At 42.0% G+C, this 23,981-nt stretch overlaps 1 protein-coding gene across 1 annotated transcript in view; it reads right to left on the bottom strand.

The window, feature by feature from the left end:
* Positions 1-23,981, bottom strand: part of LOC132819381 (ALK tyrosine kinase receptor-like) — a 332,695-nt gene that overhangs the window by 29,248 nt on the left and 279,466 nt on the right. Inside the window, exon 15 of the mRNA XM_060830863.1 lies at positions 1,673-1,770. Within this exon, the coding sequence (XP_060686846.1) occupies positions 1,673-1,770 (98 nt within the window). The remainder of the gene's footprint in view (positions 1-1,672; positions 1,771-23,981) is intronic.

Raw genomic sequence — 23,981 nt, 5'->3', positions numbered from 1 at the left:
AGGAGTAGCAAGATGGATAAGGGGAGTAGATTCAGGGATTCATCTGCAAAGGGGGACAGTACTTGGGACTCACTTGGAAAGGGAATTGACTCAGGTGGTCCTTTCCAGAAAGGAGCAACATCTGGAACACACTGGGGACAGGAGCAGATCACTGACTGTCTTGGGGAGAGGTCTGATATAATGGATTGTGATGTTAGAAACTTATGAGGAAGAGGATCAGGTTCTAGGATACTGTAAGAGATTAGAATCAGCATTCACACAGTGAATGAAGCCACACCGAGGGCCCACACAGGATGAGAAACATGACTAGTGGTCTTATAGTAGGAAGTGATAAAGACAAGTTCATGTAAATTAATATTTGAATTGGATAACTGTTTACTGTACAAGAGGATGTGTGATATTTCACTGTTATGGATTTCTCTTTCTGCCTTTACTACCTGTCAACCTCAGGTTTGAAAACATTTTTCTTGCATACTCTCATCAAAGGGACAAGAATTACAAACGGATTAAATGCTGTATGATTGCGGCTGCTACAGTTTGATAGTAGTTATCCAATTTCTCATCTATATAAGGCTGTACATATACTTATGAATTAGGAGCAGGCCCCTTTTGGGAAGAAATGTGTGTAAAGTATAGCTTTATGTGTCAACATGCAGAATTAGTTATTCAGAATTGCTTTATCGTTTTTCATGGCATTAGTGGCTTACCTATCATCTATTGCTGATTATTAATTGCCCAATTAAGAGTCAACCACATTGCTGTGGGTCTGGAGTCACATGTAGGTCAGATAAGGTGAGGATGTCAAATTTCCTTCCCTAAAGGATGTTAGTGAACCAGATTGATTTTTTATTATAATTGACAGTGCTAACACAATCCCCATTAAGCTGGCATTATTTTTAAATTCCAGGTTTTTATCGAAATCAAATTTCACCATTTGAGCCAATGTCCCCAGAAAATTAGTTCAGGGTTCTGTATTACCAGTTGAGTGACACTAAAATATGCCTTCCTTTAAACTATTAGAAGTGCAAATGTACCTATAGTTCGCTGCACGTGAAAGGTTTGAGGCTGTCTATTTTTGGTTTTAAGCTTGTTACTATCTGATTTGATTTAGCTTACACACAGCAGAGCTGATGTAAGTTTATCTGCACCATGAACTTCCAAGCAGCCCAAATGACTTTCATGAACTGCTGATGTTACAAATTGACAACAATCCTGCATGGCTTTGGAGATTGACAAATGTTATCAGGAAAATAGACTTTTTCTCAAAGCAACTTTTTCATCAGATTGAGGTAATTTCTAATTTGTTAAAGCTAACTTTTCAGTAATCATTGTTTGTTTCATCCTGTTTTAGCAATAACCAAACCATTGTAAAAATAAACATGTGACTGCAATAATATGAAATAGTGCAACCACATCCATTTATTACATCTATTAGAGATTTTCATCTGAACCATCCTTGACTGATTTTATCATGAGGTGAAAGTGGAATGTGGTAAATTCTAATAATTTCTTGTATTTTTGTTTGACCCGCTTAAAGCAGTAGTGCCAATAAATATAAACAATATCATGCCTTGTTTTAAAAAAACACAAATTCAACAATCGAGATCATTAAAAAAGGTGTACCATTTGATATTCTCCAAACATGCCACTTGCTAAGATTGTGACTCCTTACCGGTGGATAAAGTGATTCTCCTCCAGATACTGACAACCGCGAGCAATGTCACGAGCCACATTCAGTAAATCCAACATGCTGAGAGTTGATGGTTGCCCCTGAAATATTGAAAGATCATAAAACATTAATGACCAGTTAGCAAGAATTCTACTGCTGATGAGCTGCTTACCTAAAAACCGTAGGTCAAATAATTTACATTTATTTTTGTGTCTCCAGCTCAACTATCTTTTATGTAGCTAGCCTTGTGAGGAATTGTTTACCTTCACAAAACTGACAGGAATCCTATAAGGTCACAAGATTTATAATATCCAAGGAGCACACTCATTTCTAGTCATTTTAAGCCACTCCTGATAGAATTGATTGGAGTGTGCCAAAGGGGCTGAGATGTTTGGACCCAATATATTCAATACAGAAACATTCACAGTGTCCAGTTGTGGAGGGTGCTATTCTGACTGCAATAAACCAATACTGAGGAGGAGAAAGGGAGACTCCCTCACTGTAAACTGGGCTGTAGTTCCCTGGGGTTGAGAGCTAACAGTTTTAGAAATGCTTTTCTGATCAAAAAGTTGCTTCATTCAAATAATAGTTGTTGGAAGGGACTTCCTGCATGCTATTTCTTAATGTTTTGGATTTCAGAATGCTAGATGTCAAAAGACTACTTTTGGATAGAATGATTCTGACGCAGTTGTGACTAGATGAAAAGTCAGGATAAGGAAACAGAAATAGTGCCCATTTAATTTTTTCTTGCTGATCATTGGGTTCTCAAAAGCCTTAGTGCCAATTGATAAATTATAAATCCCCCCTACCACCTCTTCTGCCTGGACCATTACTGACAACAAGGGGTTGTTGGCAATCACTGGCAATCCTCCTCTTCAGGATATTTGAAAAAGGAGGATCAACAAAGAGTGCCAGGCTGTGCAAAGAATTGTCTGTATACACCTGCAAACTGATCTTAACAGTGTGCATGGGTAAATGGGGTGTCTCCTCTGTCCAGAGGTAGTATGAGTGGCTGACCTGCTGTCATGAATAACAGATGTGAATTCTTGACGCTTTCCAATAAACAATCAAAACACATTAAAGCTGCTTCATGAAAAAAGGCATGCTCGAGTGATCATCAACCAGTGGCTGCACCTGACAGGATGCCAGTAAACCATATCCATATGGCCTGGCACACCAAGCTGGCAATGATCACATTAGAGAGTCAAATATACGATTGTGTCATATGTTGAAAGGAAACAGCATAAGCACAGCACATCATTAGTATCACCGGGGTCCTGAATTTAGATAGGCTCTTTAACTTTGAAAAATGTCTCAAGGAAATGCTAAGTGGTGCAATCACAGTTAACTTGCAAAGCCATGGGAAGAGATAAAAGGTAGGATGTCCAAAGGCTTCATCAAACGGGTTTATTTGGTAGGCTTTCCTAATGGAATTGTGAGAAGTGGAGAAATAGAGGTGTTTTTTTGGGGGGGGAATTAAAAATTGATGAATCTTGGTACTGAAGGCACAGTAACCTGTGTTAAGGATGGAGGGATGTGCAACAAGGCAGAGTCAGGGCTTCTTTCCGATGTGTTACAATTCTGACATTTTGATGTGGTGCAATAGCGTTACATCGAGGTGCTTTTCCTGTAGCACCTTGTGCAGTACCTTCATTTTACTCACCACCAAACAAGTGATCGTATACTTGGCTGCTCTCTTTCCTTAAGCCATGTACATGCATATTCTGCATTTTTTCAAAGGCTAATAGAATTTTTGCCCTGCTACTATTCCTTCTAACAAAATATCACTTGTATGCAACGTTTTATTCCACTTCTCACGTGTACGCTGCAGCTGGCCAAATCTGATTTCAGAAAACTGAATGCAAACAGCACATTTCAATTTGAGCCTGTCGAAAACCCATCATCAACCATTTGGAATTAATCCACATTTGCAGCTGCAAATCTAAACCAAAGAGTTGGTATCTGAGGAGTTAATCTTCTTTTCCTCAGATCTGCTAACTTATTTTCTTATCCAAATAAATCTCAACCAGATTAGTGTTTATCAAGGCTGTAAGAAAATCCTTAGCAAGACATTTTATTTTGCCTGAGTTCAGTTAAAGTTTTGAGCATCAAAGCTAAATTCGGAGCTCAGCAAAATACAAGCGTGAAGTCTATTAGCGCTTCCTAATTTTTTTTCAATTTCTTCCAACAAATGTCAAGAATGTGTCGTCGGGACATTCTGAGTGTTTCGCAGTTGTTTACACTTTCACTTCGCATTACTCCAGGGAAAAAATATTGGAGCAGCATTTCTATCAAAATTCTCCTGCTTTTTTGTTGTGACTTCAGTAGAAGAGTCTTTAAATTCTGTGAAATGATAAAATACCACTTTTCTGAGCATTCCTCAGTCAATCTACAAGGATAGGCAGATTAGCCATGAATTTTCACCTTTGTAAACTTTAGTGATGTTAGTGCACAGCTTTCTCAAATAGTTAATTTCTTAATAGTGAAGAGGACAGAGAGGAGGCTTTCCTGTCCAACTTAAGGGATTTACCTGCTTGCCACTTTGGATTTTTACTTTCAGTCTCAGGCCTGTCTCAGCAGTGTCCATGTCTCTTGATGCTGCTGACATTCTATAGCTGTGTTGTGCTAGGAGCACTGGGAACCTATCCACTAAGTTTAACAGAGCAGACAACACATAGGAAAGCAATGAGAAGGCATTTTCCAGGAAATTACCACTCCTGGTTTAGCTCTCAACAAATGCAGGCTCCAGACCCCCACTGGGTTAGGATGCTGAGGGTCTCAAAGCCCATAGGAAAATTCTGTCATAAGTTTTGCTTACCTCCTTGGTATGATATTTCTCAAAAAAAATTCAAGAAAATTGATCAAGTAGGATCTTCCCCTTCTAACGTGAGAATGGTTTGTAATCTAGAGACATAGAGTCATACAGCATAGAAACAGGCCCTTTGGCCCACCATATCTATACTAGTCAACAATAACGGAACTACACCAATCCCACCCATCTGCACCTAGTCCACAGCCAACTGTGTCCCAGTGTTTTAAGTTAATAGATCACTGCCAGACAAGCAAATACTCCTCAAGTTCACTCCTTCTGATGGACTGCATTAGTTTATTAGGTATTGATAATGGGCATGTTAATTCTGTTGTTCCTTACATCAGTTTTGTCACTTTTCTTCAACTGGTTAATATGTTAGCTTGGGAGTGTTCATAGGTCTGTGGAATTTCAGACCAATGACCAGCCTCCGGACAGTGCCCAGTTGTGATCAACAAAATCATTGCAGGCCAAAGACTGATCGTTTACATTTTTTAAAGAGCATTCAGTTTCTTAGCTCAATCTGTCTTATGTGAGGTCACTTTTATCTTACAGCTTTTCCAAGTTGGAGTAGGTGAAAAAGGACCTTAGTAATACTTTCAGAATTGTTTTGACTGTACTGGCTACTGCATTAATTTGTAATGAGTTCTCAAATCTTCAGACACCAAATTAATATTCATAACTTATTCTTTCTCAATAGCATCATTGAATAGTTCCATGAGTTTTTGCCTATACTTTTCAAATATTTGGCATTTTCACGTGATGGATCATTATTGCACATTTTTCCAAGGACTGTGATTCTTAAATGACAGATGAAAGAAACTGATGAACAAAAAGCTGTTACCAAGTGTGTCAATACAGAAGTAGACACTTTGAGATGTATGCTTGTGAAAACTGAAAGACCTGCTTTGGAATGACATCGTTCCCCAATGCATTAAGTCATAATAGAAGATAAGAGAAGCACAAATACTCCTCCTTTCATCTCTGTGTCTCTGTTACGTCTGTGTTTTTCAATCTGTAACTCTGGCAGAATTTACTGCTCTCCCCCATCGTGAGCTTGGTAGCAAGTGAGCTACTTAATTGGCAGAAAGATGGCAGGAGGAGATCCTACCAGTTTCACATGTATGCCCCAATTTACTTCAGAACAGGAAGGCTTGTCAGTAGCCTTGCCACCCTGCTAGTTAATGTCCACTTGAGGGGTTCATCCCACTATCGCTGGCATTCAGCAGACAAGCAGAAGACCTAACATTCAGGAAGCCTGATAAACCTTGTTGGGTTCCCAGGCGATCCCTCATTCAAGGCATTCAATTCCTGACTGAGGGGCAGACCACTCAGAGTTACCACACCTGCTTTATTGCTGACACTCTGCTCCTAAGATACCCCTTTCCCTATAACTAACCTGCATCAGAGTTGATCAGGGGATCCTGAGATGTGTATAATATTGGTAGCAGCCACCACCTCCTGATAGCGCTACCAAATAATGAAGAGGAGTCAGCATCTCAGTGGACAGGAATCATAGAGTCATAAGTCTGGATCCTTGTTCATGGGGAAGCCTCCTGTTATCCAGTTGATTGTCTAATTGGCACTAATGCTGTGGGCTTTTACAAGAAGAGGTAACATAGGGTTCTACAATCAGCAAGCAAAACCCCTGTGGCCTACATTAAATTCCATCCTACGATTCAAAATCCAGCATGTTATACATTTAAACATCCCATGGTGCTTCACAAGGGTGTTCCAAGCAAAATTGACACTGTTCTGTAAAAAGAGATATCAGGATAGCTGGCCAAAACCAGAGTAAAGTTTAAAGGAGCATCTTGAAAGAAGGAAGAGTACAAGAAAAGCTGAGACATATGAGAAGAGAATTCTAGAGAGTAGGGCCAAGGCAACTGAAGGTATAGTCACCAAAAGTAGACTGACTAACGTTGTGTAAGAGACCAGCCTTGGAGGAATGGAGAGGACTGGAGAAAAGTAAAAGGACAGGAAGAGGTCTGGCCACTTATTTGATATTGTGTTGTTGATGAGCAACAGACACCTCAAAGTACAGTACAGCCAATGATTTGTAGTCACTAGTTAAATGTAGAAACATGAACAATAATGGTTTTAAAGTTAAGGCATTACTTGACTGAGCGCCAATGTGAGTCAGCTAGCATAGGGCTGATGGTGAATAGGACTTGGAACAAATTAGGATATGGACAGCAGCGTTTTGGATTGGTTTGAGTTTACAGAGAGTGGTAAATGGGAATTCAGCCAGGCAGAGAGTGGCTGAAATGGGTTAGAGATTCATGGTGTTATAGATAGGAGATAGGCAGTCTCTTATCTGATATGGCATCAGGATGTCATCTTAAGGTCAACTAAAACATCAAGGTTGCAAAGAGTTTGATTCTGTCTCAAACACTAGCCAGAGAGAGGGTTGGAATGGATGACTGGGTAACTGAATTAATGCAAGGTACTAAAAGCATTGGTTTCAGTCTTTTCAGTATTTGGTTGAAGAATATTTTACCTCATTCAAACTTGGATATTAAAAATCACTGTGAGAAATCAGAGATTCTGGAGGGTCAGGAGATGTGATGATAAGATAAAGTTGTTCACTGTCATGCGGAATCTGATATTATCCTTCAGGATGTTGTAGCTGAAGGACAGCATCTAAATTAGAAGTAGGAGGTGACCAATAATGGATCCTTGGAAGATTCCAGAGGTAACATTGCTGGAGGGGAATTAAAGACATTGTACATGTACCTGTGACGCAACAAAGTCAACTAATGCAGCTCTTATTGTTTGTATAAGTACTTGCTTAGTTCCAGAAACATCAAATTCGAAACCCTGATATAGCTGACTGCTCGACTCCTTGGGAAGTCAATAGGTCAGTTACAGTCACATTGTCCTCTTCGCTGTTACAACTATTTCAAACTTCAGCTTTCTTAGAATTGTTTCCGTAAATGCTACTTTCTTAGTAAAGCAAAGGTCATTTCAACATGATATATGATATACTGAAATTTATCCAATTTAGCTCAATGTTCCCTGAGGAAATGGGACTCAAAGTGCCACAGTATGAACCTTTGAAAATAACGAAGAGGATTCAATGTCTTTTTTCATGCTTAATTTGGTGTTTTTAATAGCAGCCATTTCTCTTGTCAATGCCACCTAATGGGCCCATGAACAATGGAGCTTGATGTTTCCAATCTCACTTTGATAGAAGTCCGTCTGGTATCCCATAGAGCATAACAAGGTTTGGTAATGATTCCAGCATTTTGAATCGAGTTGCTTGTTCAATTGTCACACATTGTTCTCACAAAATTTAAAACATTGTTCGCAGTTAGCTGCAAGCATAAGAGCGAGGGGACACAGATTTAAAGTTTTAGACAAGATTGAGGGGGTTAACGTGAGGAGAAAAACTTTTGCATAGCTAACAGCACTGATCAAGAGCTTGCTGACTATGAGGCTGGAGGAAGTGGAAACAATTACAAACCGCAAAAGGATATTGGCTAGGTCCTTGATGGATCTAAACTTGCAGGGGATAGAGTAAGAGAATAGAATTGATTGGATTGCTCTCTGGAGAGTCAACACACATTTGTGAGTTGAATAGCTGCCTTCTATTCTCTAAATGGTTCAATGAGGAGAGTGTTATGCATGCAATGGGGTTTTAGCCAGTGTCTTCATAGCCAATGAAATTGCTATGTTGCTTCTTTTCCAGAGGGTCAACTGTATCTTGAGCCACTCAGGTACTTAACAGATGAGCACTTGGCCTTCTTCCATGATCACAGTGCTGAAGTTTCACACATTGAGAACCACTGGCCAATTAGATGCTGGCAACACTTCTGCTCTGCAGCACCATCAGATGGCTGTCAGCATCCAGCCCACCCCAACCCCCATTCCACCATTTCTAATGCCAGCTCCCTCTTGCAGGCACTGAGTATCTTTGGATCAAGGATCACCCCTCCCCTGGGAGCCCATGGGCAAACACAGCAGGAATTGCTTGTCCTGCTCCCTGTACAGCCAATGCCCTCCAAGCCCTACACTTCAGTGGCTGGGTTAACACCAGCAATGGCAACACAAAGCTCTTAAGTAGGCATTCTTGTTTACTTGGGTCAGCAATGGGGCGGCAAGGTGGCTCAGTGGTTAGCACTGCTGCCTCACAGCACCTGGGACTCGGGTTCGATTTTAGCCTCAGGTGACTGTCTGTGTGGTGTTTGCACACTCTCCTTGTGTCTGCGTGGGTTTCCTTTGGGTTCTCCAGTTTCCTCTCACAAGTTGTGCAGGTTTGGCGAATTGGCCATGCTAAATTGCCCACAATGTCCAGGGGATGTGTAGGATAGGTGCATTAGTTGAAATGTAGAGTAACATGGTCAGGGATATTCTTCGGAGAGTCGATGTGGAGTTGTTGGGCCAAATGGCCTGTTTCCACACTGTAGGGATTCTATGTATTCCATGAATGCCTCCATTGGCAGCAGAATGGAAAGATTTTTCACATGCCTACCTGCCATGAGTCTAGATCAGATTGGTGCTGGAAAAGCACAGCAGGTCAGGCAGCATCCAAGGAGCAGGAAAACTGACGTTTTTGGGCAAAAGCCCTTCATCAGGAATAGAGGCAGGGTGCCTGTAGAGTGGAGAGATAAATGAGAGGGGGGTGGGGATGAGGAGAAAATAACATAGAGTACAATAGGTGAAAGGAGTGGGGATGGAGGTGATCGGTCACCCTGCCTCTATTCCTGGTGAAGGGCTTTTGCCCGAAATGTCGGTTTTCCTGCTCTTCGGATGCTATCTGACATGCTGTACTTTTCCGGCACCAGTCTAATCTGGACTCTGGTTTCCAAAATCTGCAGTCCTTGATTTTACCTACTATGAGTTAATTCGGGTGAAAGTGAGAAAGTGGTGTGGTACTTATCCGCTAACCCTTCCCTGGTTAAAAGCTCCTGTTGCAACTAAACTCACCACAGGAGAGGGCATAAAATTCTGCTCTGTGAAATTTAAACTGGCATCTTAAAATATCATTTTGTGAAACAGCCACACAAAAAATGTCCTTGCACTTACTAGACTTCATCTGTATTAGAAATTCCTCAAAAATAAATAGGAATGGTCAAAACAGACCAAAACAAAATGCATTTTTTAAGCTGGATGCTCATAAACAGCAGGGAGTGAACAGATTTATTAAACTATGTATTGATTTCAAGATTTGATAGAATCCAATTTTTCTGACACAATTGGTGATCTAAAGTTATAAATAAATATTGACTATTCCAATTATTTTTCAAAATCCTTAAGAAACTTTTAATACAGTGGTAAATCTCACTATCCCCTGCAGATCCAGATATAGTAGCTGAATACACACTGAAAGCTTCTTTTTAATTCAGGAAGAAGACTGCTAGCTTCTCAGATGACCAGTGATGTTTTTTTTTAACTGTGACAATCTCATTTTCATTACAGTTCTCTGTTTTTACCCCCATTTCCAATGTCATGTGCTCTTACAGTATCCTTCTGGCCTCTGTAAGTTTTCCCCTCACAGCTGGCCATCTGATAACGTTGGAATGTAATTAGAATATTGGCCCCTTTACAGTTTTAAGTGTCATCGGTTGGCCTCACTTGAAAGCACAAACAGGGAGACAAGATGAAAGGTAGACCATATGTGATAAGAAAAGGAAGAGGAATAGGCAGTTCGGCCCCTTGAGCCCCTCCACTGTTCGACAGGATTTGATCTGACATTCCTCACAGCCACTTTTATACCTTTTCCCCCACAACCCCTGATTCCCCTATTGGTCAAGAATCCAACTACCTTAGCCTTCAATTTACTTGAGGACCCTGCCCCATGGCCCTTTGTGGCAAGGAATTCCGAAGATTCACAATCCTCTGAGAGAAGAAATTCTACCTTTCCTCAGTCTTAAAATAGTGCCCCTTTATTCTGAGACTTTCCCTCTGGTCTGAGACTCTCCCATCAGGGGAAACATTCTTATTTTAAACTCTGGTGAGGAGAGTCCCAACCTGTTTAACCATTGCTCATAATCCCTGCAAACCAGGGATCAGCCAGTGAATCTTCTTTGATCTGCCTCTAATGAAGCGATATCTTTTCTCAAATAAAGGGACCAAAACTGCTCACAGTCCTCCAGATGTTGTCTCACCAGCACCTTGTCCAATTGCAGTAAGACTTCCCTACTCTTACATTCCAACCTCCTTGAAATAAGGGCCAACATTTCATGATTACCTGCTGCACCTGTGCGCTAGCTTTCTGTGTTTCAGGCACAAGTCACCCAAGCTCCCTCGGGGAATCAAAGTTCTGGAGAAAGGGGATGAAAATAGTCATAAGGAGTATCGAGTCAGGCATGATCCTATTTAGTGGTGGGGCAGGCTCGAGGTGCCAAATGGCTTACTCTTGTTCCTATTTCTTATGGTCTTAAGTACATTTACATTGTAGTTTACTGCAGTTTTCTCCATTTAAACAATTCTCTGTTATTTTGTTCTCCTTTGCAAAGTGAACAACTTCACATATTCTCACATTGCACTCCTTTTGCCAACATTTTTCCCGCTTACTTAACCAATCAATGTCTCTCTGTACCCTCTTACAAATTGTCTTTCCACCTATTTTTGGGTCATCGGCAAATCTGGCGGCAGTACATTGGAGGCTTTCTTCCTCAAAGTCATGAATATATTGCAAACAGTTGTGGCCTCAGCACTGATCATCCCTGGGGTTACAGGGCGCCAACCTACCTCCTGTTGCTGTTTCGAGCCGAAGAGTTCATTCTCCATCCATGCCAACATTCTGCCCACAGCACCATGGGCATTTATTTTTTGCAGGATCAGGAGTCAAATGACAAAGATAGAAATGTCGAAATGATGCAGGGGGTAGATGTGTATAGGAAGGAAAAAGGGGAAAGAGCAAACTAAAGTTGTGGAAAGGGAGAGGATAGTGTCAGAAAGCAAAGTGATGATGGGAAGGATGAAGACAGGGAAGTGTTGGAAAATGGGTTGGAGAGGCTAAACAGATGCAGAATGGAATTCTGCTCAATACACTGCATTGCTGCTTGAGAAATTCCTGTTGCAGTAAAGAGAGGGATGGTAGGGGTGGAGTTGGGGGGTTGACACTGCAGAAGTCCCTGGGGTGGAAGAGGATGTAGCAGCACAGATTCCCAACACCAGCGTAGAAAGAAGCACTAAACAAAGGGAATTCAAAGGCAGCAGGACTTGCCTTACCCTTGGAGGGTAATTTGTAAAAGGGAACTGCAGATCATTGGAGTAGAAAGTGACTAACAGCTATATATGTGTATGAATGCAGTGTTTATCGGAATTTAAGTCACTAGGGGATCGAGTGAGTCCCGAACCAGAGGACACAGTTTAAAAACAAGAGGTAGGCCATTTAGAATAGACCATGACCCCACCCCCCATCACCAAACCATCATCTCCCAGACCATACAGAACCTCATCACCTCAGGAGATCTCTCACCCACAGCTTCCAAACTCATAGTCCGGGATCCCCGCACTGCCCGGTTCTACCTCCTTCCCAAGATCCACAAGCCTGACCACCCTGGCCGACCCATTGTCTCAGCATGCTCCTGCCCACTGAACTCATCTCTACCTACCTTGACAATGTCCTATCCCCCCTAATCCAGGAACTCCCCACATACGTTCGAGACACCACCCACACCCTCCACCTCCTCCAAGACTTCCATTTCCCCGGCCCCCAACGCCTCATCTTCACCACGGATATCCAATCCCTCAACACCTCCGTCCACCATGGCCAGGGCCTCCAAGCCCTCCGTTTTTTCCTCTCCCGACGTCCCCAACAGTACCCTTCCAACGACACTCTCATTCGTTTGGCTGAACTGGTCCTCACCCTTAACAATTTCTCCTTTGAATCCTCCCACTTCCTCCAGACCAAAGGGGTAGCCATGGGCACCCGTATGGGCCTCAGCTATGCCTGTCTCTTTGTTGGCTACGTAGAACAGTCGATCTTCCATAATTACACCGGCACCACTCCCCATCTCTTCCTCCGCTACATTGATGACTGCATTGGCACCACCTTGTGCTCCCACGAGGAGGTTGAGCAATTCATCAACTTCACCAACACATTTCACCCTGACCTTAAACTTACCTGGACCATCTCTGACACCTCCCTCCCCTTCCTGGACCTCTCCATCTCCATTAATGATGACCAACTTGACACTGACATTTTTTAAAAACCCACTGACTCCCACAGCTACCTGGATTACACCTCTTCCCACCTTACCTCTTGCAAAAATGCTATTCTTCCTCCGCCTCCATCGTATCTGCTCCCAGTTCCACCACAGAACACACCAGATGGCCTCCTTCTTTAAAGACCGCAATTTCCCTTCCCACGTGGTTAAAGATGCCCTCCAACGCATCTCGTCCACATCCCGCACCTCCACCCTCAGCCTCCACCCATCCAACCCTAACAAGGATAGAAAGCTCCTGGTGCTCACCTTCCACCTTACCAACCTTCGCATAAACCAAATCATCCGCTGACATTTCCGCCACCTCCAAAAAGACCCCACCACCAGGGATATATTTCCCTCCCCACCCCTTTCCGCCTTCCGCAAAGATGGTTCCCTCCGTGACTACCTGGTCAGGTCCACGCCCTCCTACAACCCACCCTCCCATCCTGGCACCTTCCCCTGCCACTGCAGCAATTACAAAACCTGCGCCCACACCTCCTCCCTCACCTCCATCCAAGGCCCCAAAGGAGCCTTCCAAATTCATCACAGTTTTACCTGCACATCCACCAATATCATTTATTGTATCCGTTGCTCCCGATGCGGTCTCCTCTACATTGGGGAGACTAGACGCCTCCTAGCAGAGCGCTTTAGGGAATATCTCTGGGACACCCGCAGCAATCAACCACACTGCCCTGTGGCCCAACATTTCAACTCTCCCTCCCATTCTGCTGAGGACATGGAGGTCCTGGGCCTCCTTCACCGTCATTCCCTCACCACCAGACGCCTGGAGGAAGAACGCCTCATCTTCCGCCTCGGAACACTTCAACCCCAGGGCATCAATGTAGACTTCAACAGTTTCCTCATTTTCCCCTTCCCCCACCTCACCCTAGTTCCAAACTTCCAGCTCAGCACTGTCCCCATGACTTGTCCTACCTGCCTATCTTCTTTTCCACCTTTCCATTCCACATTCCTCCTTGACCTATCACCTTCATCCCCTCCCCCACTCACCCATTCTACTATATGCTACTTTCTCCCCACCTCCACCCTCCTCTAGCTTATCTCTCCACCCTTCAGGCTTACTGCCTTTATTCCTGATGAAGGGCTTTAGCCCAAAACGTCGATTTTACTGCTCTTCGGATGCTGCCTGAACTGCTGTGCTCTTCCAGCACCACTAATCCAGAATCTGGTTTCCAGCATCTGCAGTCATTGTTTTTACCTTGAGGAGAAACTTCTTCACCCAGAGAGTGGTGGGTGTGTGGAATGCTCTGCCCCAGAAGGCTGTGGAGGCCAAGTCTCTGGATACTTACAAGAAAGAATTGGTTAGAGCTCTTAATGATCGTGGAATCAAAGGTTATGGGGATAAGGTAGGAACAGGATACTGAATGAGGATGATCAGCCATGATCATAATGAATGGTGGTGCTGGCTCAAAGGGCAGAATGGCCTACTCCTGCACTTATTGTCTATTGAGTGGCTAGCCTCATAATGGAGGTACAGGTAGGTCTGGGCAAGCGATAAATGCTCAATGCTTTTCTGCTCAATGTGTGGGAGCAGTTTTGATTTGATCTGTGCAGTCCATGACTTAACGACTCACTGGGTGATAGTGGTAAGTCGTGCACATGGGGGATTGCTGCGGGTGGGGAATGGGTGGAAATTGGCATTGATTCCTGCCAGGGAGACGATTGCCTTGCTGTTAATTCCACAGAGGTAGCAATCTTACCACAGCTGATCTTTGGACTTCTCTCAAAGTTATTTGCTTGTTACTTCCCTTACGTTTTGCCAATCAATCTTCCACAAAGTTTTGTGGTTCATACTTTTCTATTTTGTTTTGTTGGGAGTGGTATGTGTGTGAGAGTGGGGTGGGGGCTTCTCCAACTGTTGGCAGAGATGATGAGGGTTGGAGTCTTGGTCAGTTGGAATGATACAGGGAAACTTGTTTAACACATGGACAGGCATTGGAAAACATGCTTGCAGGTGTAAATCATGTTCAAATAATGATAATTAAGGCAGACTGTTTTCAATGCCCTTTCTACCTTCACTTGGCGATCGATGCTCATAAATTTGACTTCTCTTCTCTTCTACATTACTGAACAATGACCTGCTTGATGATGCTTGTTCTGATGCCTGACTGCCATCCTATTTTTTCAGTCCTACATTGATCTTGATTACAGATTACCATGTGAACATTGGATTATCTCTCCACTCAGTAATCAGTGTTTCATCAGAATTTCAATGTCATACTTTCAAGGATGTTGCAAAAGAGATGGGCAGATATTTGTGCTGCTTCGTTTGAGCACCTGATTTGTCCTCGAGTTTTGGGTTCTGAAATGTCACTCAACTCTCTGATTTTTCTTGCTGCTAAAGCACTGTCAGCTCTATGAATGGCAATATATCAGTCTTTGCCTAATATATGTTTCTCTTGGAATCTCACTTAAACCCTTTCATCTTGTTTGCTCCATGTTTGAATCCTCTTCCTCAAACATACTGATATTGCTAACGTTGAGTAGTTTTGATACTGAAATGTGATTTCTACAACTCACTCGAATGTACTTTAAATTTCGGATGTTCCCACATCGATAGAAGGAGATGAAATGTCAAATATCACAAATAAAGCTAAAAGTAAACCATATAGCCGACATAAGCCTATCAGTGCTCTTTATTTCTCTCATCCATTCTTAAGTTGAGGAGAGATTTTTCTGCAGTTTGACTTGGCACAATTTCTCTTGACTGAATCTCGGGCACACAGATATTTACAGCACTGTGTTCACAGACTCATTGTGTCCATGCCAGGCAACTTCTGACTGCACTAATCCAATTTTCCAGCACTTGGCCCATACCGCTGGAAGCAAGGACAATGCAAGTGAATATCTAAAACCTACTTAAATGTTATGAGCATCTCTCACTCAATCCCCTTTCAGGCAGAGATCACTGGTCTACCACTCTCTGCTTGAAATCAAATTCTTTTTAACTCTCCTTTAACCCTCTTGCCTTGAAACAATGCCTCCTGGTTACTGATGACAGTACCAATAGAAGCAGTACTTCCCTATATGCTCTGTTTATGCCCTTCATAATCTTACACAGCTTATATCAGGACCCCTCTCAGCTTTGCTGCTCCAAGGAACATAACCCCAGTCCAACCAATCATCCCTCAGAGCTGAGACCCTCCAGTCCAGAGTGCACCCCGATAATCTCCTCTGCACCCTCTCTAGTTCAAACACATATTCCTACAACACGTTGAATCATAACTGCGTGCTATACACCAGTTGTGGCTTAATAAGCATTTCGTATAGTTCCAGCATACTTTCGTGGTTCTTGTATTCTAAGACTAATCAAAGCAAATATTCCAGATGCCTTCTTAAACCCGTTACCTACCTGCCTGACTACTATAAGGGATATGTGGACATGCACATTAAGATCCCTCTGATCTTCAGTGTTTCCCAGGTTCTACCATACAGCCCTTTGCCTTATTAGTTCTCCTTTAGTGCATTACCTCACACTTTTCCACTCAATCATCTCTAAATTGTAAGGCTGTTTTGTCCAATATTGAGTATTAGATGAGTTGAAATTTCTTCCTACTAAATTCTGTATGTGATGATACTATGGCTTTGAGAAGTATATTTTGTCCTTTTTTTTTGAAGAGGCTTTCAGCCATAGGGACGGAGCTGTCTCCTCCAAGCCAATAAAGGAAACAGCCTGCGAGACCTTGGGTTTTTCTTTAAATTGGAACAATAGAAGCAGCATGAATGGGTGGAGTCAGGCTCACACAGAGCCAGGGTTTTAGTTTAGCTTTCAGTAGTTGCTAGGGTCTTGAAAATGGATGTGGAAACTGTTTTTCCTTTCTCTGTTATAGCTAAAAGCTGGAGTTCTCTGCTGCCAGAATCACATGTGAGACAATCTGTTCTACTGAATTTGCCTTTACCAAGAGTGTGTTTATGGGATGCTATTACATTGGAACAGTTTGCTGTTTAGAAGTGAAATCATCTGTTATTTTTTATTATTAGTTTTCCAATAATGTTAACTAATTCCAATTCTTCTTTCTCTTGTTTGTATTTTAACTTTTCGGTAAGAATAAAGCATGTTTTGCTTAAAACTGGTTAGTATAACTATGAAATAACATCTGGAACACAGCACCTTAAACTTGTCTTGAAACACGGAAAAGTTAGGGTCTAGGCTACCTCCTTGATATATTTGAAGGGGATTTGGTCTGGTCCATGATAAAGTTTCTTCACAAGTTTTGTTCTCTAACTACTGACTCCACCCTGATACTTGGCAACTTCCTGATGCTGAATCAGACTGTTTATAACCTTGGTATCATATTTGTTCAGAAGGTAAGCCTCCCACTATATATCTGCACTTTTAATAAAAATATCCAATTCTTTACCACCTCTGAAACATTGTCCAACACGGTTCAACTTTCAAGTCATCTGCTTATCAGCTGCTGAAGTCCTTGTTAATATGTTTGTTATCTTTGAATTTTAATACTTTGATGCACTTCTGATCTTAACCATTCTACTTTCTGTAAACATGAAGCCATCCAAAGCTCAGCTGCCCAAGTAGTATCTAGCCAGCATTGAGGGGTGATGGGTGAATCATCGAATTCCAAAACTGTTGAAAGCTCCTGATTTAAGGTTTTCACCATCAGCACATCTGACTTCAGTTGCCCCAGTCCTAAGCTCTGACATTCCCTCCTTACATTTCTCTGCTGAGCTACCTCTCTTTCCTCCTTTGATATGCTGAAGCCAAATGTAGCTTAGTTTTAAAATGTACTTATTAACACACCAGTGAAGCTCTCCTTGACATTTTACATTGTTCAGACATTGTTTGGAGAAGTGAATTTGTACATGGTATACTAAGTGGCCTGCCAGTGTCATGTGGTCTCCATATCTGTAGTATACCGCTTTTAAGTTAAAGTAATAACCATTGAGCACATTACTTGAAACATGATGCCAGAAGTGTGAAGCTGAGATCAAGTGAATGTTCAAAGTTGCAAGAGAGCAAGCTGCTGTAAAACAAAAACTGCGAAGATGAGTTAAAATCAAAGTCTGCAACCTTGGATTATAGGATGAGTCAGAATGGCTGTGTGTTTTCCACTCTCTGCTGCCATGTAAATAGAATGAGACATGAAACAGAGAATTAGAATTTGCTACAGACTCAGTAGAAACACTGTAAAATAGCTACAGAATTCATTGAAAGAGCTGAGCAAATATGAGTAGCAACCCTGGTATTAGTGCCACGGCTGTATTGTAGCATATGCCTCAGCTGCAGAGCACTGACCCCAGGAGAGATTCTGAAGGCATTAAAGACACATTTTAAGTCCTCCACTAATGTTACTTTGAACACTGTGTTCAACATCAAATCAGAAGGAGAGAGACTACTAAACAGAATGTGATAGCACTCATCTCGAGGTAAATCCCATGAATTTAGACAACTTAAACCTGATGTAATCAGAAATAAGATTGTGATAGGCTTAAGAGAGCCCACTGTGAGAGTATGTCACTTATATTGAGAGACATTCCAGACCAAGAGAGAACAAAATATTGGAAGAAAAGAAGAAATATTTGCAGATGGGCCATCAGAAAGATCAAGGCCACAGGATGCCATGCATGTTTTGAAAAGAAAATCACACAAAAGAAAGCATGTCCAGCATGTAAAAGCAATGTTCCAACTGCAAGTGACTGAATGACTTTTCAGGCAAGTATTTAGCTAGAAAGAAGTGATGCAGATTTACAAAGATGGCTGCCTGGAGAGATGTCACCTGATAATGCCATGGGACACACAGCAGCATCAGGTCTAAAAGTGATAAATAATTTGTGCTTGTTAGAATGATGACAAAAGAAGGAGAACATTGAGTGAATATGAAGTGTCACACTGACCTCAGTGCAACATCGTGAGTCAGAAAGTCTGGCAGCATCTGTGGAGAGGAATCAGAATTAACGTTTAGGGTCAAGTGAACATTACCTCTGATTTCTCTTCACAGATGCTGCCAGACTTGAACTTTTCCAGCACATTTTGTTTTTGTTTCTGATTTACAGTATCTGCAGTTCCTTTGGTTTTTATCATGAGTTTGAAGTTGTTCAAAGTGGTAACTCAAAATTTAAGTCCTTGAAGATAAGACTGAGGGTAAGTGATGAAACTATGTTCATCCCAGGAGGTTAAATGAGGTTAAGAGCCCAATGCAATGGGAAGAATGAAGATTTAGAGCTCTAGAGAGAAAGCACTCATCTCAGCTGAAGCAAGTCCAAAGCCTGGGCTATAACCCACCAAGTTCTATCAAAGATTTGTATCAGTTCCCTGGCCATTGAATACTAAACATTTTTACAGGCGTTAGAGACTTCTAAGTGAATATCACCTCCAAATAAATGACAGTGTGAAACCAACTTAGCACCTGCTGAAAAGACTTTCAATTGTCCTAAAGTCCAACCTGAAAAACAAGGTGGAAGATCCAGAAAATGCAATCAAAACGTTACACCTCCAATAAACTGGATTATCAGCATAGTAGCAATAAAATAAGCTAGGAGGCTGAGAATATATGTCGTAAAAACAGCATATTTTCATTTAAATTAATTTTTGATGGTGGATTGAATTGGGAAAAATAGTTTTATATTAAAGGACTGAGCAAGGAATTTTGTGAAGTCAGTTCTGCTAGAATGCATGTTTCTTCAATGCAAATTGACTTTAATGCAATTGAAGAATTTAGACAGTTTTTTGTAGAATGTGAACTTTCCCTTACCTGTCTTGGCTATCAAGTGATTCTGGCCCCTTGAGTTTAAATGGTGCAGCTAGTACTTGATTTTCTTATAAATTGAGATTGTACGAGAACGGAACTATCTCATTATATTAGAACTGACTGAACATTTAAAAAACAAGTTATCAAAATTCATTGGAAAGTCGTATTAATGTCGTTGCTTTGCACACAGTCATGGGCAATATGACCAGAGACAGCTTAACCCAGAGTGTGTATACAAAGTGAGATTTGGCCAGGAACAAGGAGCTGATTATTTTGTGGAATTGTGACCAGTTGTGGGTGGCAAAGGTCACCAGCCTGACCAAAACTCATTGGCTCTTGGAAAGCTGAGCAGCTTGAGGTTGTGAGTGATACAATGAAAAGCTTCAGACCTCTGGAAGGGGAGATGGTCTCTCTCTCTCTCTCTCTCCAGTACAAATATCTGAAGTCTGAGGAAAACCTATCCCCTAGTTGCTGTAAGATGTGGCCTATAACCAGTAACCAGGAGATTTTGCAATTATTGAACTAATCACCAGTACCTCATACAAAGAAGTGAAAAACAAACAACAAAAGAGGTTAAACAGCAGAAAGTCTGGCAAACCAAAGGATCATTTCAACTAACCCTATGAATTGGTGCTACTGAACTGTGGTTCTCCAGTTTTATTCCCTCCACCTTTAAAGCCAATGGTTTTGCATTTCCCTGTATATGTGTATAAGGATTTTAGAAGAGGGTTAGAGTTTTAACCACTTGATCATTCATAGCTGTTCACTTGTGATTAGAATTTACTTATTTCTAATAAATATTAATTCTTGTTATACTATCTTTTTTTGTTAACCTGAGTCTATCATATAAATAAAATAGGGGACTTTGATAAAACATTTAAATTTTGTGATGGCTCCAGGGATAATGGGGCTTGATTTCCAGCATGTTAGTAAGGCATGACAGCATAAATCCACAGGAACTCAACAGAACTTTGAAGCGATCTCATTACCCCATGCCAGTCACTGGAGAAGCCTTGCTGAGCAAATCTTTACTATCCTTGATTTAAAGGATAGTTACTGGCAAGTGAAGCTGAATGAACATCGTATTCAAAAATGATACCTACAGGTTGAATGAAAAGGAGTGAGAGATGGAATGGGGCATTACAAACTAACAGGGCTCTTGATGTGGCCAGTGTCAAGCCTTAGGAACGCTGGAGATAGGGAAAAGAAGTCAAAATAGTCAGAATGGAAGCATCACAACATCTCAGGTTTTAGGGAGACATGACAATACTCCCTATTCAATGAGTTATCAATCCACAACCTGCCATCTCATTAACAGCAGAATTATCTGTTTGCTGTTCCAATCGTTGATCATCATCTGTTCTTTTGTCCTCCACAGGTCAGTTGCCAAGGGACGGGAGTTAAAGCTCAGATTACAAGTGGCCAAGAATTGAGAGAAGGAAGAGACCTCAGTGCCTGCATCATTGCATCTCACTGGCACACCCATCACCACTATGGACACTCACACTTCGATGGGTCTTTGCACAGTGTTAGAGATGGTGGCAAAGGGGGAAGCACACTACATTTCAAAGCTGGAGGATTCAGGGAAGGCTGTGTTAGCTTTGGTTAGCCCCAATCCAAAGACAGAGAGGTGCAGTTCTGTTCAGCACAAAGCCTTGTGAGTCATGAAACAGGCACCTCCATCAGGACAGACAGTGTAAGATTTATGCCACATGTCAGAATCACTCAAAGCTACGCAGTTTCAGATTGAGAAAGAAGGAGTCCATTTAACTCATGGGCTCCACCATTTCTCAGGGCTTTGAGAGCAGGGGCTCCGCCATTGAGTGAGCAGTCAATCACTTGAACAACCATGACTAGCAATGAATGCAGGCACAGCACACTGAAATGCAAAAGGATGCACGGCAGGCAGAACCAGTGAATAATACAAATGATATAAAGAAGCCTAAAGTTGATGCCAACTGTCCCTCATCCCCCTCCAAAAATCAAGAGTCACAAATGAACTGAGAGGGCATCAGAAGGTGACAAGGTGGTGGGGGCTAACCCTCACGGGGGAATTCCCTTGTCACCATCCCTCCCACATTGGCTGCACTGGAGGATGGTGATACGTCTGTGGAATCAAACCTGGGACAGAAGCTAACCCCCAGCACTATCAGCGCCTTAACCTTTGGAGATGCCCCCAAACCCTTTGGCACCTCCATGCCAAGGCTGGCATGGGCACGCTGTTTCAAGAGTTTCTAGTTAGCAGTGTGCCTCCAACTCAACCTCTTCCACAAGGAGTAAACCTTGTAAGAGTGGCTGTGAGCAAAGGCCAGTGCATCAGTAACGTGAGTCATTTAGCTGTTTTGGATGTAACTAATAGGTAAATAATAAGCTACATAGCACAGGGAAAGTTCTTGCATTGAGGCTTTCTCTGTCTTTCTCTTTTGGTAAATCTCTGAAGGTCTGAAGGGTTGGCAGAATGGTGGAGTGCAGCTTGTGAAGCTTGTGTCAGATCCAAATTGTGCAGCCATTCCCCGCACCCCCCCCCCCCCCCCCCCACACACACACACACACACACACACACATACACCTGCTCTCATCCCTTTGCCATGGTTGCCTCTATTCTGGCAGATGCTGTTCTTCATTGCCGTTTGGACCAAAAGCTTGATAACATTTCCAGTTATGCTCTTCTTTCATTGTGTTCTAAAGATGCGGGTACATTGTACCTGTAAGAGAGTTAAAAGCTAGCAGAACTACCTGACAGCACCAAGTATTCTCAATAAGATACAATGCAACATGTGGTCCAGCTACTGGGGTATCTAGGGTAGCTGGTTGCCTGGAGACAAAAACAGATTTGAATTAGGCCAATCAATTTAAATTATACCCCCCCCCAAAAAAAACCAAACTCCAATCAAGTTTTAATTTAGTATATTGACAATCTTAAAAGCCAATGAAACAATCCGATATTCTGGGGGTATAAGACTGGGGAAAATTGAACAGTTGGGAGGAGAACTGAAAGCTACCAGCATGTAGAGGGTGCTCAAAAAATAGATCTCTTAAAGTTATCTTTATTGATCTGTGACCAGTGCAGCATAATCCCTAAGAAGAAGAAAAGAAGACACAGGAAGATCCAAATAGAAGATCTGACAGCTGGCTGGTTTTGAAACTTGAACTTTTGGTAAATCCAAATGGGGGGGGGTGTGGTCATCAGACTAGTATTACAGAAGGGAAGGTAAAAGATAGGTTAGAGGAAGGAGTTGTAAATAGTTGTTTGTTAATTATTCTCTGTTTTACTTTAAGAAATAAAGTTGTTGTTAATTTTTACTTTAAATAGTTCTTGACCTCTCAAATTTTCACAGATTGCTGCATGGGATAAATCTTTTCTGTGTTGCTGGTTTAAATTAAGCAGGATGGTTTACCCCGTGTCATAACGATTGGCACTGGATCTTGGAGATTGCCTCTATCACACCCCACTTCTTACTTCCTATCAATTCCAACTCCACCTTGCCCCCACAAAAAAGCCTTGTTAACAGCAGAAAGATATTAAGATAATTTCTTCTCATAGAAGAGCACAACAGCTTCCATCTCTCAGCCTTCCTCCTTCAATGCTCTTCTTGTCTCTGTCCCTCACTTTTTCAATCACTCCCCACCCCCACTGTGCTGCAACCTTTTCTTCTCACTTGTGGTTCTGACTCTATTTTGAACCAACTCCCTCGGAAACAGGTTGTCGATGTCTCATCCTTAACAAAGTAACAACAAACTCTTTGCTATGTTTAATCGGCCATTAATACAGAGTGGACTGTTTTTATACCTACCAAAGCCACTTCAACTCTGAGCAAACTCAATTCCTATTGGTGGCTTTAAATAACAACCCATGTCCGTTCTTATCCTATCTGACAACTTGAAATCCTTCCCTAGAACGACACACACCACATGGTGTCATACCTCATACCTTCCATGGTAGATGTTTTTCAAATCAGAAATTTGATGGTTTGCGACACACCTTTTGTCGTCAAAGATAATAATTCTGAAGGGGTTAACGTTGGAGAGTGTATTAAGCTCCATGTAATCTGATGATTTCAAAGACTACTTAAGATGTTGTGAAATGAAGACCTATAACCCAGGTCTCTTCATAGTCTTAAAAATACTGTTTGTCTTACAAGAGCATTTGTACCTTATTCCTATCATACGATAATTTAGACTAGATTCCCTACAGTATGAAAACAGGTCCTTCAGTCCAACAAGTACACACCAACCCTCTGAAGGGCAACCCACCCAGACCCATTTCCCTCTGACTAATGCACCTAACACTATGGGTAATTTAGCACGGCCAATTCACCTGACCTGCACATCTTTGGACTGTGGGAAGAAACCCACACAGACACAAGGAGAATGTGCAAACTCCACACAGACAGTTGCCCGAGGCTGGAGTCAAATCTGGGACCCTGGTGCAGTGAGGCAGCCATGCTAACCACTGAGCCACCGTGCATCTTGACTTTACATCTTGTAAAGAGTCTCTTCTTGTTCAGATTCAATAGTGGTTGATCCTCTACTGTTGTAAACAAGGAGACCCTTAGACAAAATCAATGCAAAAGAAATGGTGGCAGCATCTTTCAATCCACAAATACCACACCTACAAT

Source organism: Hemiscyllium ocellatum, chromosome 10 (genome assembly GCF_020745735.1).
Source record: "Hemiscyllium ocellatum isolate sHemOce1 chromosome 10, sHemOce1.pat.X.cur, whole genome shotgun sequence".
NCBI lineage: Eukaryota > Metazoa > Chordata > Chondrichthyes > Orectolobiformes > Hemiscylliidae > Hemiscyllium > Hemiscyllium ocellatum.
This window is presented reverse-complemented; position numbering and strand designations above follow the sequence as displayed.